Consider the following 18,902-nt stretch of genomic DNA (forward strand, 5'->3'; position numbering starts at 1 on the left):
GGACACTTAAGCTCCAATCCCCCTAGAGCAGAGATGGGCAACCTAGGCTAATGAGCAGTCTTCATGAGAAACCCTCCATCTCAGTGGGCTACTAGATTGTAGTAACCAAAATGGTCTTCCAGGATAAGTTAGACTAGCTAACTGTACTTGTGTACCTAAAATTCGTAGGGTGTGCCAAATGAACCACAGAAGTACTCTAATGTGATGCAGAGAGAGAGCACACGGCTCCTACAGTCAATGCTGTACGCAATCAGCCCTCATCTCACTTCATCTGCCCTTACTTTACACGTATGTCACTTCAGTATTCCCAATAAGAAAAAAAATAAAATAGATATGTGGAAAGGAACCAGCAAAATCTGGCAGCACTCTGTGTGGATAATGGCAAATAAAATGTCCTGGAGCCACACACAGGACCCCATTAGGCCACATGTTGCCAATGGGCTGCAGGTTGCCCACCACTGCCCTAGAGCCTGGTTTGCTGCAGACATTGCTGAATCCCATTATTTCCCTTACAAGAGCCGTCACCCACAGAGCAACGCAACAGGCTGTCAATACATCTAGTCACCCTAGCATAAAAACCACCTATCTAGTGCCAGTTTAACACATAAATAAAGATTTATATCATGGCAAGGTGCTAATTAAGGAGTCTAACAGGTCTGAAAACATACATGACACCACCACTTACCACAACTTTCTTAGACAAATCAACCATGTCTTCCAGTACCTCAATATCCCAGAGCCTCTTCAAACTTCGCTCAGAAGGGCAGGAATTTCTTAAATGAAAATGTTTATTTTTAGAAAGGTAATTTTTGTCCTCTTATATAGCCTTAGCAATTAATAGTAAAGTTAGATTGAAATAATTCAATGCTTAGAAACCTAGAACATTCTCTTACAAATGGAAAATCAGTGGGAGCTGCAGGGTACTTGGCGCTTTCAAAAACCAGGGCAATGATCTGGTTGTTTAAATATACGCATCCATTTTAGGGTTTAATCCCTAAGAGTCAGAACTTAAGGCTTTGTCTATGCTAAAAAGCTTTGTAAGCAAAAGTTATTCTGTTTTAAATAAAGCCAATGTTCCACAGCCACGAGTTCCTTGTGTTGACCAAATGCCTCCAGATTAAAAACTCTTGCATCAACACAGAGAGCAAGGCACTGTGGGTAGCTATCCCACTGTGCAACCAGCTCCAGAGTCCTTTGGGAAGAATTTGCAGAGCCTCATGGGGTAGGTACAGCGTCACATGATGCAGGTTTCTCAATCCCATCGTTTCATCCTCCACTTTTTCATCTAAAGGGTTGGGGGGATGGAAAGAAAAGTGGTATGTCTTGGTCAGGGAAGAAAGTAGGCTGACCAACTTATCCTGAGAGCGGGGACACGTGCGCACACGCACACAGGCAAGCACGCACACAGACACATATGGACAAAGGCTCTGCTTAGCACAGCAGTCTCTCCTGTAACAGCCTGCTCTGTTTACCCAGGATTCTGTGATTCCCTGCAACTTCTTCCACAGCCACCTCAGCTGCGGAAGCGGCATCCTGAGCAGCTCTGTGAGTTGCCTCTACTGAGGAATGTCATCCGAAAAAGCAGATTTTACCCATAAAAGCTCCAGGCTTAATAAATGTGTTAGTCTCTTCACTGCCATAGGACTGTCTGTTATTTGTAAAGTAAAACAACAGTCCATCCCAGCCACCCATCCTCTGCAGCAGCAGTATCTCTCATGCAGGGCAAAACAGGACCATTCCTTGTTAATGATCTGCCGTTTGTTCCCCAAAGGGAACAGTGCACTCAGAAATCTTCTATACTAAAATAAAGCCAAAAATGTAAAGGATGACAGTCACCAATACAAATACATGTGTGCTTACCTGAAATCTGTGCGGTTATCAGCTTCCACAGTCTTAGTCTCCAGTTTAAACAGAAATGGCCAAATGATGTATATTTTAATCACATCACAATAGTCTTGCAGTACATGAACTGGCTTACTGCACCACACTTCACAGGGATTAACTGCTTAATAAAAGAAAAAGCCAAAGAACTTCATTATGAATAATCAAAGTTGGATGCTTAATTAGAAAACCACTAGACTAATTTCTATTTTATACTATGTCCTATGATCGGGAACCAAGGAGACCTCAACACTCCATATATATTTGAGTTCTTTTGTCAAAAATAAACAGGAGGTTCCAGAAAAGGCTATACTTGCAAACAGAATGCAGGGATGTTCTTTTGGGTGTGGGAGGAGAAGAGGTTTGTCTGTTTTAAGAAACGACACGTTACCCTTTCTCAAGCAAATAACTTCCTGTTGGCCTTCACTGGTCAGGAAGAACGTGCATCTGACTCACCGTCTTCTAGTCTGTATATCTCTCATTATTTAAGCAAACATTATAGAATGAACCTCAAGGATTTGTTTCTCCCTCTTTCAACCAGAACCAACTTCACCACCAAAAGGTACATAGCTCAGTTTGGAACTAAGCAATGCTGATAAAAAAATAACTTGGAAACTCCTAGTAGTGAAAAACGCTTGACTGTTCCAAGATTGTACATTGCAAAGTGCATTAAAGCAACAGGTCACTAATCACGCCGATCAGTTCAACTGGTCAGAATACCACAAAGACCAAAATCAGAGCAGATTTTTTTTCCTGCCTGATGCATAACGACAATAAGATTTCAAAAGCTCTTTGTACTGAAATCAGTCCTGTAATAGGTCAATTGACTGTCCAGGTGGTCTGTGAGAAACAACTCCAGGAAAGGGACACTCAGAAACCACGGCACAAAGGACAAGAATTGACCCAGGACAAGAATTACATTACTGTACCAAGCCACCTGAAGACTTCCCAAATTCAGGTGGTTCTATTAGTCTCCAAGGGCTCCAAGCCACCAAAAATTATCTCCTTAACCTCTGAAAACAGGAAAACAAGCAATGGGCTTAAACTGCAGAAAGGAAGGTTTAGCTTAGACACCAGAAAAAAACTTTCTGTCAGTGTGGTTAAATACCGGAATAAATTGCCTAGGATGGTTGTAGCAGCAACGAAGGGTCCTGTGGCACCTTATAGACTAACAGAAAAGTTTAGAGCATGAGCTTTCGTGAGTTAACTCACTTCTTCAGATGCTGGTCCTGGAAATCTGCAAGGCCAGGTATAAATAGGCCAGAGCAAGGCTGGGGATAACAAGGTTAGCTCAGTCAGGAAGGCTGAGTTGTATGGTCATCAGTAGATCTGGAGGTGTGAACTCCAAGAGAGGGGAAGCTGCTTTTGTATTTAGCCAGCCATTCACAGTCTTTGTTTAATCCTGAGCTGAGGGTATTGAATTTGCAGATGAATTGTAGCTCAGCAATTTCTCTTTGGAGTCTGTTCTTGAAATTTCTTTGCTGCAGGATAGCTACTTTTAAATCTGCTACTGTGTGTCCTGGGAGACTGAAGTGCTCTCCTATGGGTTTTTGTATATTGCCATTTCTGATGTCTGATTTGTGTGCATTTATTCTTTTACGTAGAGACTGCTACAGATCCAGACTAACACGGCTACCCCTCTGATACTTGACAACATGCAAGGCACTGCATTTAGCCGTATGGAATGGAAATCTATCAGTCTCACGAGGAAGCTTGCACAAATTCAGACAAACATAATCTTTCTCTCCAAATGCAAACGAATGGACATCATACCGAATGGACTGAAGGTGAAAAATCCCTTGCAATCTACATACTGCACAGACTACAGTGAGAGATTATGCCACACACTCTCAAAGAAACTGAGGAACCACCTGATCAGCGTCCTATACAACAAACAGGAGAACATCAAAAAAGAGCTCTCCAATCTGGAGTCTTTCATCAATAACCAACCTTCAACACAAACTTCCACGACGCTGAACTTTACTAAAATAAGACAAAAGATTTACACTAGACACTTCACTACTATACAGAAGAAAAAGGACTGCAAACTTTCTAAACTCCTGCCTGCCACACAGAGCCACAGCAATGGTACCACTAACTCAGCCAGCAATATCATCAATCTGTCCAGCTACACACACAGCTCAGCAGAAGAGTCTGCCCTTTCTCGGGGACTCTCTTTTTGCCCCACCACACGCACAAACATGATACAGTTCTGCGGTGATCTGGAAGCCTACTTTCGCCGTCTCAGACTTGAATACTTTCAACACAACACTGACCAACACACCATTACACAGACAACCTCCCAGCAGCACAAGAAGAATAACTCCACGTGGACTCCTCCCGAGGGCAGAAATAACAGTCTGGACCTATACATACAATGCTTCCGCCAACGCGCACAGACAGAAATTGTGGAGAAACAACATCGTTTGCCTCACAACCTCAGTCGTGCGGAACGCAATGCCATCCACAGCCTCAGAAGCAACCCTGACATTATAATCAAAGAGGCAGATAAAGGAGGAGCTACCGTCATCATGGACAGGTCTGACTACCAGAAGGAGGCTTCCAGACAACTCCGCAATACCAGACTTTACAGGCTACTTTCCTCAGACCCCACTGAGGAATACACTAAAAAACTACACCGTCTACTCAGGACACTCCCTACACAAGCACAAGAACAGATCTACACCACACACCGCCAGAGCCCCGTCCAGGGTTATTCTACTTACTACCCAAGAACCACAAGCCTGGAAATCCTGGACGCCCCATCATCTCCGGTATTGGCACTCTCACTGAAGGACTGTCTGGTTATGTGGACTCTCTCCTCAGACCCTATGTCACCAACACCCCCAGCTACCTCCGCGACACCACTGACTTCCTGAGAAGACTGCAATACGTTGGTGACCTACCAGAAAACACTATCCTAGCAACCATGGATGTAGAGGCTCTGTATACCAACATCCCACACAAAGATGGAATAAATGCTGTCCGGAACAGTATCCCTGATGATGCTACAGCACATCTGGCGGCTGAGCTCTGCAACTTTATACTCACACACAACTATTTCAGATTCGGTGACAATATATACCTTCAAATCAGCGGCACAACTATGGGTACCCGCATGGCCCCTCAATATGCCAACATTTTCATGGCTGACCTAGAACAGCGCTTCCTCAACTCTCGTCCACTAACACCCCGGCTCTATTTATGCTACATTGACGACATCATCATCATCTGGACCCATGGGAAGGAGACTCTGGAGGAATTCCACCGGGACTTCAACAACTTCCACCCCAACATCAACCTCAGCCTGGACCAATCTACACAGGAGATCCACTTCCTTGACATCACCGTGCTTATACACAATGGACACATCAGTACCACCCTGTACCGTAAACCCACTGACCGCTTCGCCTACCTTCATGCCTCCAGCTTCCATCCCAGACACACCACACGATCCACCGTTTACAGCCAGGCACTTAGATATAACCGCATTTGTTCCAACCCCTCTGACAGAGACAAACACCTACGGGATCTGCACCAAGCATTCTTGAGACTGCAATACCCACCTGAAGAAGTGAGAAAACAAATCAACAGAGCCAGACGTGTGCCACGAAGTCTCCTACTACAGGACAAGCCCAAGAGAGAAACCAACAGAACACCACTAGCCATCACCTACAGTCCTCAGCTAAAACCTCTACAGCGCATCATCAGGGATCTACAACCCATCCTGGACAATGATCCCACACTTTCACAGGCCTTGGGAGGCAGACCTATCATTGCTCACAGACAACCTGCCAACCTAAAACAAATCCTAACAAGCAACTATACACCGCACCACAGTCACTCTATCTCAGGGACCCATCCATGCAACAAACCTCGTTGCCAGCTCTGCCCACATATACACACCAGCAACATCATTACAAGACCTAACCGGATCAGCCACACCATCGTGGGCTCATTCAGCTGCACATCTACCAATGTAATTTATGCCATCATGTGCCAGCAATGCCCCTCTGCCATATACATCGGACAAACTGGACAGTCTCTACGTAAAAGAATAAATGCACACAAATCAGACATCAGAAATGGCAATATACAAAAACCCATAGGAGAGCACTTCAGTCTCCCAGGACACACAGTAGCAGATTTAAAAGTAGCTATCCTGCAGCAAAGAAATTTCAAGAACAGACTCCAAAGAGAAATTGCTGAGCTACAATTCATCTGCAAATTCAATACCCTCAGCTCAGGATTAAACAAAGACTGTGAATGGCTGGCTAAATACAAAAGCAGCTTCCCCTCTCTTGGAGTTCACACCTCCAGATCTACTGATGACCATACAACTCAGCCTTCCTGACTGAGCTAACCATGTTATCCCCAGCCTTGCTCTGGCCTATTTATACCTGGCCTTGCAGATTTCCAGGACCAGCATCTGAAGAAGTGAGTTAACTCACGAAAGCTCATGCTCTAAACTTTTCTGTTAGTCTATAAGGTGCCACAGGACCCTTCGTTGCTGCTACAGATCCAGACTAACACGGCTACCCCTCTGATACTAGGATGGTTGTAGAATCTCTATCATTGGAAATGTTTAAAAACGGATGAAATAAATATCTAAGATGGTGCTTAGTACTGCTGTGAGAGCAGGGAACTGTACTTGATGACCTCTCGAGGTCCCTTTCCAGTTCCAGTGTTCTATGACTCTCTGATTCCAAAACTATTTTTTTACATGACCAGAAAAGCATACGTCAGCCTCAAAAAGGCTGTTTAGTTTTTAAGTAATCCCCATTGAAATCACTGGTACAATAACAGCCATGTTATCTGGCACCCTGATAACCAGCAAGGTCTATTAACTGGCATCTGCCAGGGACAGCAGCAGTAGAGCCAGCAGCAAAACTTCCAAGAAGCAAGAGCTAGTAGTTTGGCTGGACAGTCTAGAGCAATTAATTCATTTTTATGAGACTAATTTTGTGTGTTCACATTTGTGACGACATTTAGGCTGCATCTACGCTACGAGATAAAATAGAATTTAAAGGAGTTAGCTCAATATTAAAACGTCACTGTCTTCACTGGAAATACCATTAGCTCGAATTAGTGAGCCCCAATACCAATAACAAAACGTCAATATTACCAGATGGGCATAGCGTCGATTTCAAATATCAAATTTTGAGTAAGGCTAGTATGGAAGCGCCATGTCTTTAATTTGCACTTGTTAGTCTGCATAAGTGTCCTGTATGTCCCCACAAAGCTATATGGTGACCCTCCACGTACGGCCGCTTCCTTCTCCACTGCTCTCTATCCAGGTGCACAGAAAGAAGGTCACAGGAAGACTATGAATTTTGATTGAATTAGAATTTGAATTCTGCAGCATCCAGGCCTGCACACATAAAGATCCAGATGTGCAGCTGATGGAACCGGACTGGGATGGACAGGGCTGATAGTACAGCTCCCCACCACCATGCCAACATCCACAGAGGACACACAACACAGGGAACCCTGGTGGGTTTGTGGGAGGGCTGAATTCCATGACTGGGTGCTCTGAATTCTGCATCAGTGCTTTGCATTCTGGGATTCTAACATGAAACAACCATAAGCAACCGGGAGGCTAAGGCACTGTGGGATAGGTACTCACAATGCACTGTTCATGCTGTCAAACTTGCACAGGGCAATGGGGATGCAGAAACAACACGGAAAAAAGGTGGGTCGAATTTCAAGAAGGTCTGCAGACACAGATTCAAACTCATAAGAACAAGGTTAAAAAAATCAAATTTACTAAATATAAAATTTATCTCGTATTGTGGACGTACCTTTAACCATGACTGCTATTTCTAAATAAGAATATCGCTCTGGGATCAGATATGCTCCCACACTCAACAGCAGCAGGAAGCAGAATGACCCAGGCCCCAGGCGCAACACTGAGGGGAGGGGGGCTTGAGCAACAGGGGTGGACCTGCCTGCCCCCTGCGCTCTCCAGGAGTGCCTGGAAGCGGAGGGACACAACTGAGAGCCAGGGGACCAGAGAGGGCTGTAGCCTGATCGCTCCACTTCCCCTAATCTGCTGCTGGTGAATGCAGGGGCGCAGCAGGACAATGCCTGCTACCAGTGCCAGTCCTCTGCTAGTCCCCTGCACCACAATCCCCCAGGGAAGGGCACTGGGGAAGGAGTGGAGTGGGGATGGAAAAAGTTGAGACCTGGGGTCTAGTGGGGGTAGAACAGAGTGGAAAGAGACAGGAGCCTCACCCAGACTGGGCATGGAGGTCACATACCTAGTGTCCCCTTTTGTCCCTCCCTAGCATTACCACTGCTAGCCTCTGTACAGGTACAGTAAGTATAATAAGCAATAGTCCATGACCCAAACAGCTCAAAATCTACATATACAACAAATGAGAGAAAATTATCCCTATTTTACAAGAAGGGAACTGAGGCACCACAGCCTCAGGTACACGGAGAACTTTATCAACCGCAGAGAGATAGCCATGTTAGGCTACATACTATCAAAACAAAAAAGCAGTCCAGTAGCACTTTAAAGACTAACAAAATCATGTATTAGGTGGTGAGCTTTCATGGGACAGACTCACTTCTTCAGACCGTAGCCGTACCAGAACAGACTCTATAATGTGCTTTAAATACTGAGTCTGTTCTGGTACAGCTATGGTCTGAAGAAGTGGGTCTATTTCACAAAAGCTCACCACCTAACAAATGATTTTGTTAGTCTTTAAAGTGCTACTGGACTGCTTTTTTGTTTTGAACTTTACCAGCAGTATCATTTGAACACCTGGAATAAGAGTGCCCATTTTTAAACTAAAAAAAAAAAAATCACCGTTTTTTCCGCAAAAAGAAATGCTTACATGGGAAGTTAGTATACTGACATAATACTGGTAAACTTCTCTGTATAGAAGAATCTAAAGAGATTAAGTGACATATGTAGTAGAGAGAGCCTGAAGCACTAGACCTTGAAAAAAGCTTAAGGCCTGAATTAAAATCAAGCTCTCCTGATAAAAAACAAAGTTAGTAAGAGTCCAGCTAAGAGCAGAAAAGTTAAAAAAGAGAGGTTTGCTTGCAAGTTCTCTGTCTGATACATGAGCATGGCTGGCGTTACAAAAAATGCATACTCCTAAGAAATGCTAGGCATAGGATATGTGCATGAACACATTCCAAAAGGGTAGTAACAGAACACCCCAATACAAAGTTACGATATAAACATATTCACCGAGAATGATATAGGGACACACTGACTCCTCCTAAAGATGAGGTCAGGATGGACAGGGTGATGGTCAATGATGTTGTGATCAAAGCAACACGCACAAGGTAAAGAGTGTTAACTAACCATTCCAGAGGGGCAATATATAACATATTTGTATCCCTATAAAAAAAGAAGGGTCACAGAGGTTGACATTTATGTCCAACCTTAGGACAGCAGAACGCCACTACTCACTGAGCCAGGTCCATTGTAACAGTCATCCCTGTAGTAGTGTAACTGTAGATGTTGATCCAGGAAGCTAAGATAAGGAACCTGTCTGAACACCTTCACCTCTGAACCAACTCTACAATCTTACTGGTGTTCAACTAAAGTCTACTGTACAAGCTATCTGGCCTGAGCCAATACACACGCAGCCATAAACTGACAACATTCACATGGTCGCACAATAAGTCTGACGATTTCAGGAATTCAGCTAATTATCCCCCAATTCCCAGTTCAGTGCCTTAACTACAAAACAATTCTTCTGCATAAATGCATATTTAATTACAGAAAATTGCCTAAGTTCAAACAAACCAAGATCCTAGATCCTGACCAAAATGATTTCAATGGGACGCTTCACAGTATAAAAAAAATTTAGACTCCAATATTGGAGCCCAGGACCATGTAGCTGAACCAATTCATAGGTACCTCATAAAGAAAGCACAGTTAAACAGGACATGGAAAATTAATGCTTAATTTAAGTTTTGATTCTTATATCATAATAAGAGGTTGCAAGCATGTAATCCTGATAAAGTATCCATATCATTCTTTCTAATACATGGTTCTGCTTGGACTAACTAAAGATGACAAGGAGAAATACAAAGAACAACATATGCAAACTTCAGTGACAGTTTACATACCTGTTTTACGTTTATTTGAAGAATGCTTTCTAAATTTCTCACGAACCTAAGAATAAAGAACCAATTATTTTCTGCATAGCAAGAAATAACAATCACATTGTATAAATCACAGGCATCATAATGCCTCTAAACTACAGTGTAAACTCCATTCCCCATCAACCACCACGTGCAGATAAATAGCCTTCCCCCACTCCCCACCCCAATCCATTGTGTTACGCACAAAAACGTGCAAACAGTAAAGAAAAATAAGATCATAATGTTCTCTTTTGCCCAAGATTAAGGGAGAAACAAGGAAAGCTTGTTTGCAGCTGCCTTGTAATCCTGTCCCCCCTGTCCTGTTTCTCAGAGTGAAATCTTCCATGCTCTGAGAACCATCTCAACAACCCCAGAAGCGTGCATTAATTTGGTGAACATGTTGTCCCAACTAAGGTCTTCCTTCTCCACTGTCTAATCTAGAAAAGTCTCTGTCCCAGTGTATAGAATGCCCTGAAGGACAAGTTTTCCAGTGCAAGACATACAAAGCATAAGGGAAACGCTGACGGGACACACGTTCCTCCTGCGTAAGGCTATTTAAAAAATCACCACTAAACCCGCTTCACCACAAGCCGCAATGTACTCAGAATCCCTAGCTATGCCGAGAGTTGGTTTGCTCTTCCAGCATGGTGAACATGGCTACAAGGCATGGGAGACCAGTTTTGTTCTGCTACTTTTGCTGCATCATTGAGAGCACAGTCAGACCCTTGAGCAACGCGCCTTTCCCCTAGCAACAAGTGCTATGCTGAATGACTGACCTGAGTGTAAAGCCTCCCCAATTGTTTAAAATACCTCATAACCTAAGACAGCACTGGGGGGAAAGGAAAGGGTCGGGGAGAGGACACAGGAAGCCACCCTCCCTTTTCAGTGTTGCTTGCAGTGCACGATGATCCTTTCCAATCATAGCCAAGACGCATTAAGAAAAGAATGGTTGTGTGATCCAGATTTCACCAAAGGCAGATGAGCAAGGGGGATATTACTTGTTCTACTGTTTGCAGTTCAAGAGCATACACTGAACATTCCACATTTTTCTCTAGGTGACTCTTTGTGATACCAGTGTCCTGAAGGTAAATGAAGTAGAAAAGAAGCAGGTGCCACTTGCATCTGGGTACAGACCTGATCTTTATGGTATGTTCTGTAATGCCACCAGAATTAATACTGACATTGCATAAGACTACACTAATGCTATCATTGTGGAAGAAATAAGACAGCCCTTCCCTAAAACTTTCTGCAAAGGATTTCAGAGTACATTCATGCAGGTTTTCTAGAGACATCCATGGAAGATTCCTATGCAATCTCTGTGCAGTCTTTTTCCACAAGCATTCTCAGTGTAGTTGGAATGGTCACCAAGAAGCAGATATCCATTAACATATAACTCTTATAGTTTGACTGAAACTGTGCGCTCGTTAGGTGTGCCTTCCCTGGCATTATGCCTGGCAGCCATTTCATCCTATGAATGAATGGGCTCCAGGATTACAAAGTGTTCTTGGCTGACTGGGATAACAGATCCATGACCATCCTGCCATTCTCCTCCTGTTCCCCACCAAGCAACATAGAACTGGAAGAGACCTTGAGAGGTCAGCAAATCCAGTCCCCTGTACTCATCACAGGACCAAGCACTATCTAGATAATCCCCGATGGTGCTTGTCTAAGCTGCTCTTAAATATCTCCAATGATCGAGATACCACAGCCTCCCTAGGCAATTTACTCTAGCGCTTAACCACCCTGACAGCGAGGAAGCTTTTCTGAATGTCCAACTTTAACTTCCCTTGCTGCAATTGAAGCTCACTGATTATAGAACAAGAAGCAGAGCTTAAGGGGAATAATTTTTCTCCTTCCTCCTTGTAACAACCTTTTAGGTACTTGAATGCTGTTATGTCCCCTCAATCTTTTTTCCAGACTAAAGAAATCAAATTCTTTTCATCTTCCCTCACAGGTCATGTTTTCTACTCCTTTAATCATCATGCTCTTCTCTGGACCTTCTCCAATTTGTTCAGATCTTTCCTGAAATGCGGTGACCAGAAATGGACACAATATTCCAGATGAAGCCTAATCAGTGCAGAGTAGAGCAGAAGAATTAATTTTTGTTTCTGGCTTATGACACTCCTGTTAATACATCCCAGAATGATGTTTGGTTTTCTTGCAACAGTTTCACACTGTTGATTCATATTTAGTTTGTGGTCCACGATGATCCTTAGATCCCTTTGTGCAGTACTCCTTGCCAAGTTGGCATGGGGTGCTGGAAGTTATCCATTCTGCATTTTGAGGTAGTGGTGGGGACTTTGCCAAGAACTGCAGGTAACTCATAAGAGAAGTATGCCTGCAGGCAGAACCAAAACAACTGTTCATCTCTGTCTTCTGGTACACTTGCTGACACTTCTTCTTTCATGAGGCACTGCTGCATGTTCCTGGTATAACCCTTCTCCCCCAGGCCTTGCACAATCGCGGCACAGATGACAGCATTTCTTGTGGTGGATTGGAGCTCTGCCCTCAGAGACTTCTCCCCACACAGACAAAGATCCACCAGCTGTTGTTTACTCCATGCTGGAGAATGTTGGGGTGTTGAGTCTCTATAGGCATGGGTTAGCCATTAGGTCTCTACCTCAGTTTCACTGAGTGAAGGTTTTATGAAGTCTAACGAGATGTGTGTATTGATCACCCTTCAGAGGCCTAGTTTATTCATCACCAAAGGTGGAATACCACATGCATAAGCCTCAACTTCAGTGACTCTAGTAAGCAGGAGCTGAGTCAGCCTTTGTCAGTCAACCCAGTTATGCCCTAGGGTCCTTACCAGTGAGGCATCCATAACATGGAATCCTTTTCAGAGTCGAAGGCTTCTTCTCACTAACTGGAGAGGGCTTTTCCTCTTAGGTCGAGACAGAACTGTGAAGACCCTTCCCCATAACAACATATAATTTCTCTTTTCCAGGGCTTCTGCCTGCTCAAGTATTTCATGGGAGCCAAGTTTTCTAACAGTAAGCATTCATATGCCATTGCTTCCAAGAACTCTCCAGCTGAGCAGCATTCTTCATAGGTCCCCTTTGAGGGATTCCCAGTCCCTCTACAAACTGCCTTCTTTGTCATGGCCAGGTGTTTCACTGCCTAATTAAAGGCTTCCCAACTCACCAGTGAGCCAGATGAACCCGAGTCGCCTCATCCACCCTAGTGCAGCCTCTCAGAGATAAGCTGAGTGCCTGACTCCTTCTGAGGGGCAGCCATGCTGTGATCATCCATACAACTCATTCCCAAGAGGACAATCGCATCAGTCTTTTTATCAGTGTAACTGTTTTCATTAAGAAGTATACTAGTCTAAGGATTTAAGTGAAAAAAAAACAAGCAACTTCCACTTTGGACAGCTATACCAGTACAAAATCAGTATACGGACCACTTGAATAAGACTCTCCATTAGATATTTTGCTAGTCCTTTACATATTAATATTTACTTACCAATCCACAGCATGGTTTAATACAACCACCATAATAAGCAATGCCACTGAAGTCTGATTCCAATGTAGTTACTTCCATAGTGGATGCCCCTGGAGGAAAATCATCCACAAATGCATTTAGTAAAAAACTCAACGTGTATACTCCTGACAGAGCTCAGAAAATCTTCAAAGTTAAATTACAACCTAATGAGAAGGGGGAAATGACCATTCATCTGGGAATCTTAGTTTTCCACTCAAGAGACACATCTACACGTGCCGCCTACTTCGAAGTAGCGGCGCCAACTTCGAAATAGCGCCCGTCACGGCTACACGTGTTGGGCGCTATTTCGAAGTTAACATCAACGTTAGGCGGCGAGACGTCGAAGTTGCTAACCCCGTGAGGGGATGGGAATAGCACCCTACTTCGACGTTCAACGTCGAAGTAGGGAACGTGTAGTCGTTGCGCATCCTGCAACATCGAAATAGCAGGGTCCTCCATGGCGGCCATCAGCTGAGGGGTTGACAGACGCTCTCTCCAGCCCCTGAGCTCGATGGTGGCCGCGTGCAGTGGCCCCTTAAAGCTCCCCGCCCCCTGCCTTCCTGTGCAGGAAACTGAGAGAACATGCAGGCGGCAGCCCAGACACGCGGCCAGCCTGCATGTCTCTGAGCAGCCACACACACACCCCACCGCTGCAATGGCCGCCCACCAGCCCCCCAAGCGCCCCCAGGGCACCCCCCGCAAGGGGAGCCAGGGCTCCCAGCCCAGCAGCCAGGCGGGGAAGCGGCAGCGGGGCCCCTCCTGGACAGAGGCCGAGCTGCGGGACCTGCTGGGGCTCTGGAGCGAGGAGGAGGTGCTCCAGGTAATGGGGAGCAAGAGGCGGAACGCGGATGCGTTCGCTCGGCTGGCCGAGGGCCTGGCCGCCCGGGGTCACCCTGTCCGCACTCCGGATCATGTCCGGAACAAAGTGAAGGAGCTGCGGCAGGGTTACGCCCGGGCCCAGGATGCGGTCAGACGATCTGGGGCCGCCCCCGTCACTTGCCCCTTTTACAGGGAGCTCAGGGACATCCTGGGCCCCCGGCACACCTCCTCCCCTCCGGCCACTCTTGATACCTTGACCGAGGAGCCCCAGCAGGCCCCGGAGGCAGAGTCCGCCCCAGAGGCAAGCCCCGCACCTCAGGGGCCCCCCCAGGAGCCCACACCTGGGGCACCGGAGAAGGAGGAGGAAGAGGAGGGGGAGTCCTCCTCCAGCAACGCCAGCCTGAAGATCGTCCTGCCATCCAGGAGCTCCAGCCGGGCATCCTCCCACCGGGTGTCCCCCAACCGTGGGAGTGGACCATCAGGTATGTACCCCCCCCCACTGCACACCCCCGGGGTTGAGGGGCAGGGGTAATAGATATGACCAGGGCCGTCCACATGCCCAGATGACCATGGTCCCAAGGACAGCAGTGGCATGTCCCTCGGAAGAGTGCATCAGCCCCTGCCCCCCAGCACGACAGTGCCATGCCCCATCCCTGGGGCTGGGGGGAGCGGAAGCTCTAGGGTCCCCCGGGGGGAGGGGGTGGGACACCCAGCAGCAGCAGCAGCATGTGATGGAGTGGGGGGGAGTGCAAATGCGAGACTCAGGCTACATATGAGAAACAAGCAGAATAGCTCCCAGTGGCTAAGGATGACCCTGGAGCTACAACTGGCAGGTTACACCTCTGCCCTGAACAAAGAGGAGGGAGGAGCCGAGCTGGGTTTGAATCGGGGGAGGCAGTCAGAGGCTAGGGGAAGGGAGAGCTAGAAGACAGCCAGCCTGAGGAGGAGGAAAGCTACACCCCAGAGGGGCACCCCTCGGGGTCTTCTCCCCAGGACGGGTTGGAAGGACTGTCTCTGACTGCTGTACTGTCGCTTCTGGGAGAAACTGGGCATCTGTTGCCTAATAAACCTCCTGTTGTACCTGCTGAGCGAGAGTCACTCCTGCCAGCAGACGGGGTGCAGTGCAGGGGGACCCCTGAACCCCATCACAGCAGCATCTCCCGGGGACGCGGATGGGGAACCTGCAACACAGGGGTGGGGGGACAAGGGCCACGGCTCGGGGCCCACACTAATGGCTGTCTCCACTCTTCTTCCCCGACTCCTGTGTTCTGCAGCTGCACCATCGGAAGGACCGGAGAGCACCGGCGAGGTGTCAGTGGTCCCGGACAGCCCCCCAGGGCCATCACTCCAGGCCAGCCCCTCAGCGGAAGACCAACCAGCCCCACGGCCGGGAAGACAGCGGACCCAGCACCACCACCCAACGGCGACGGACCCCCAGCTGCTGGTCCTCCACCGTCGGCAGCTGGAGGTCGCCGAGCAGCGGCTGCGGGTGGAGGAACGCCGCCTCGAGCTGCAGGAGCAGGCACTGGCCTGGCACCAGGAGGCATGGGGGGCCTTCATGCGGACCTTCGATCGTATCGCCGACTACCTGGCCCCGCATGCTGCGCCGGCCACCGCTGCGCCCGCCCTGCCTGCTCCACCCGCTGCGCCGTCCGCCGTCGCACTGCCACCCGCCACCGAGGGTCCTTCTGCCGACGGGGACCTGGGGCCAGCTGACACCCGCCGGCCGTATCTACCTGTCCGCCCAGCCCCCAGCCAGCCCCGGCCAGGGCTGAGGCCGAGGCGGGGATCCCGGCCGCCCACCCCCAGTGCTGGACATTAGGGGGTGTGGGGCCCAGGACGTGGCCCCCTCCCTCCCCCTTTGTATATATTCCCCCCAGTGTTATGTTCTTTTGTAAATAGTTTGTATATTTGACCCGTTGCTATGCTGATCCTTGCCCCCCCCCATATACACAGTTCTCCCCTTCCTTGTCTTCCCCTTTCATCTTATCCTTATTTATAATACATATATATATATATAAGTTAGATTTTGCCTGTAAATAGTTAGTCTTGTTGATAATAATAATAAGAGTTCTACAGATATTTGATTTGACGAACAACTGTCTGCTTTTATTTACAAAAAAAGTGGGGGGGGGGTTCTTGGGTGCTCTGTGGTGTGGGCGTAGGGGCAGGGAGTGTTGTGGAGAATGGGGGGGACAGTGGGGGGCCTGCCAGCGTTCACCCCGCGGCCTCGTCGAACTGGGCCCGCAGGCCCTCCCGGACCCGGGTCCCTTTGGAGTCCACCTGGCGACTGGGGACAGCGGGTGGCTGCACATAGGCCCTGCCGGCCTCCACAGCCCAGCCCTGAAAGAAGGCCTTCCCCCTTGCTCTCCACGAGGTTGTGGAGGGCGCTGTACGCGCCCACAATCTGGGGGATGTTGGTGGGGCCCACATCAAGGCGGGTGAGGAGACACCTCCAGCACACTTTGAGGCGCCCAAATGTGCGCTCCACCACCTGGCGCGCATGGTTCAGGCGCTGATTGAAGTGCTCCTGGCTGGCTGACAGATGGCCCATGTACGGGTGCATGAGCCACGGCCGGAGGGGGTATGCCGCATCTGTGATGACGCAGAGGGGCATGGTGGTGTCTCCCAAAGGGATCTCCCACTGGGGGATGTAGGTCCCTGCCTCCAGCCGGCGGCACAGGACCAAGTTCCGGAATACCCGGGCGTCGTGGGTGCTGCCAGGCCAGCCCACATAAATGTCCAGGAAACAGCACCAGCTGTCCACCAAGGCCTGGAGGACCACTGAGTGGTAGCCCTTCCTGTTTAAGTAGCGTCCTCCACTGTGTTCCGGGGCGCGGATGGGGATGTGAGCCCCATCCAGAGCCCCGAAGCAATTGGGGAAGCCCAGGGTGGCAAAGCCCACAATGGCAGCATCCGGGTCCCCAAGCCTCACGAGCCTGTGGAGGAGCAGGGCGTTGATGGCGCGGACGACCTGCAGGGGAAGCACATGGGAGAGCACCAATGAGGGGTGTGCAGGGTGTGTGTGGCCCTCCCCTGCCAGGGCCCCCCTCCCCTCCCTTGCCAGGGCTGCCTCCCCCCTCTCCCCCCGTGGGTCCTCTTACCTCCATGAGGACAGCCCCGAAGGTGGCCTTGCCGACGCCAAACTGCTGCCCCACGGATCGGTAGCTGTCTGGAGTGGCCAGCTTCCAGACAGCGATGCCGACCCGTTTCTCGATGCTGAGGGCACGTCGCATGAAGGTGTCCTGCTGCCTCAGTGCGGGGGTGAGCCACCGGCATAGCTCCAGAAATGTCTGCCGGCTCATCCGAAAGTTCTGGAGCCAGCGGTCGTCGTCCCACTCTCCGAGCACCAGCCGCTCCGACCAGTCGGTGCTCATGGGGTAGCTCCACAGCCGGCGGCGTGGGCGGGGGGCCGGGGTGCTGCAGGGTTGGGGGTTGCGTCCTCCTCCGCTGCGGGCAGCTCCTCCTCTGTGGCAAGGAGGTGCTCAGCTGCCTCCTGCATGGCATGGAGCAGGGCGAGCACTGCTCCTGCAGGGGCGGCTGGGTGGACCTCTGGCGGCTGCTGCTACTGCTGCTGCTGCTGCTGCTGCTGCTGCTGCTGCTGGGGGTCCATGACTGCGTCACTCGAGGTGTGCGTGCCTATGGCTCTGCAGACCGCGTGCTGTGCAGGCTGCATGTCTGGGAGGGGCCCTTTAAGGGAGCGGCTCGCTGTTGCCCCCCCAAGTGCTAGTCCACCCTGTGACCCTGTCTGCAGCTGTTCCTGGCACCCTTATTTCGATGTGTGCTACTTTGGCGTGTAGATGTTCCCTCGCAGCGCCTACTTCGATGTGGTGCTGCCCAACGTTGCCAGCCCTGGAGGACGTGTAGACGTTATTCATTGAAATAGCCTATTTCGATGTCGCTACATCAAAATGGGCTATTTCGATGTAGTGTTCACATGTAGACGTAGCCAAGATTGCCTAGAAGTCCTGACAACCAGAGCCATTATTTGATGAGTCACAGTTCAGGACTAACCACTGTGCAAATACAGGACAAAGACAATCCCGGTCCCAAGGAGCATATAATGAAGTATAAAACAAGAAGCAGGAGATGATTCTACTGACACTGTTGACTCACAAACAAGTATTTAGATCCTGGTGGTGAACTCCCAGACCACAGCTCCTCTGGATCTAGACCCTGAGGCTCTGGGCTCCCCTCCATAGTAGCTGACCCACAGCAGGGTGGAGGGTGCAGAGTCCCAAGCCTCACAGGCCAGATCATGAAAGCTGTGGACTCTGCTAGGACTCTCCAGGCTCCAGTGCCACTTACTGCTGTTCCCCCAGCCTGGGGGCGGGGGGGGCATGGAGTGAGGGTGCCTGGGAGCAAGTGGGAGGGGACACAGAGCCATGTGCATCTGCAAAGCTAAGTGAAACTCCATTTCCCAGCTCCTGCACCCCCTCTTATTCAGCCCCCCACTCCCACCCACACCGACCCCTCTCTCCCAGACCTCGCACTCCTCTTCCTGCACCCCTCCACTTCCTGCTTAGATCCCACACTCACCTCCTAAACCTCCCTCCTGCCCAAACCATCCACCTGCATCCTGCTCCTGCCCACTCCCTCCCAGAGCCCTC

General features: G+C 48.9%; 1 protein-coding gene across 5 annotated transcripts in view; it reads right to left on the reverse strand.

The window, feature by feature from the left end:
- The window catches only part of TTC3 (tetratricopeptide repeat domain 3), a 150,077-nt gene that overhangs the window by 128,768 nt on the left and 2,407 nt on the right, over positions 1–18,902 (reverse strand). For 3 of the 5 annotated variants that reach the window (XM_074996167.1, XM_074996140.1, XM_074996159.1), the window contains exons 2-5: positions 13,456–13,544; positions 9,976–10,021; positions 1,861–2,005; positions 686–773 (exon numbers count right to left, since the gene is read on the reverse strand). In XM_074996167.1, coding sequence (XP_074852268.1) covers positions 686–773; positions 1,861–2,005; positions 9,976–10,021; positions 13,456–13,533 — 357 coding nt within the window. In that variant the 5' untranslated portion in view covers positions 13,534–13,544. Of the gene's footprint in view, positions 1–685; positions 774–1,860; positions 2,006–7,507; positions 7,542–9,975; positions 10,022–13,455; positions 13,545–18,902 lie in introns of those variants that run through there. The other 2 variants (XM_074996150.1, XM_074996175.1) reach the window with 2 other exon arrangements.

Source organism: Carettochelys insculpta, chromosome 1 (genome assembly GCF_033958435.1).
Source record: "Carettochelys insculpta isolate YL-2023 chromosome 1, ASM3395843v1, whole genome shotgun sequence".
Taxonomy (NCBI): domain Eukaryota; kingdom Metazoa; phylum Chordata; order Testudines; family Carettochelyidae; genus Carettochelys; species Carettochelys insculpta.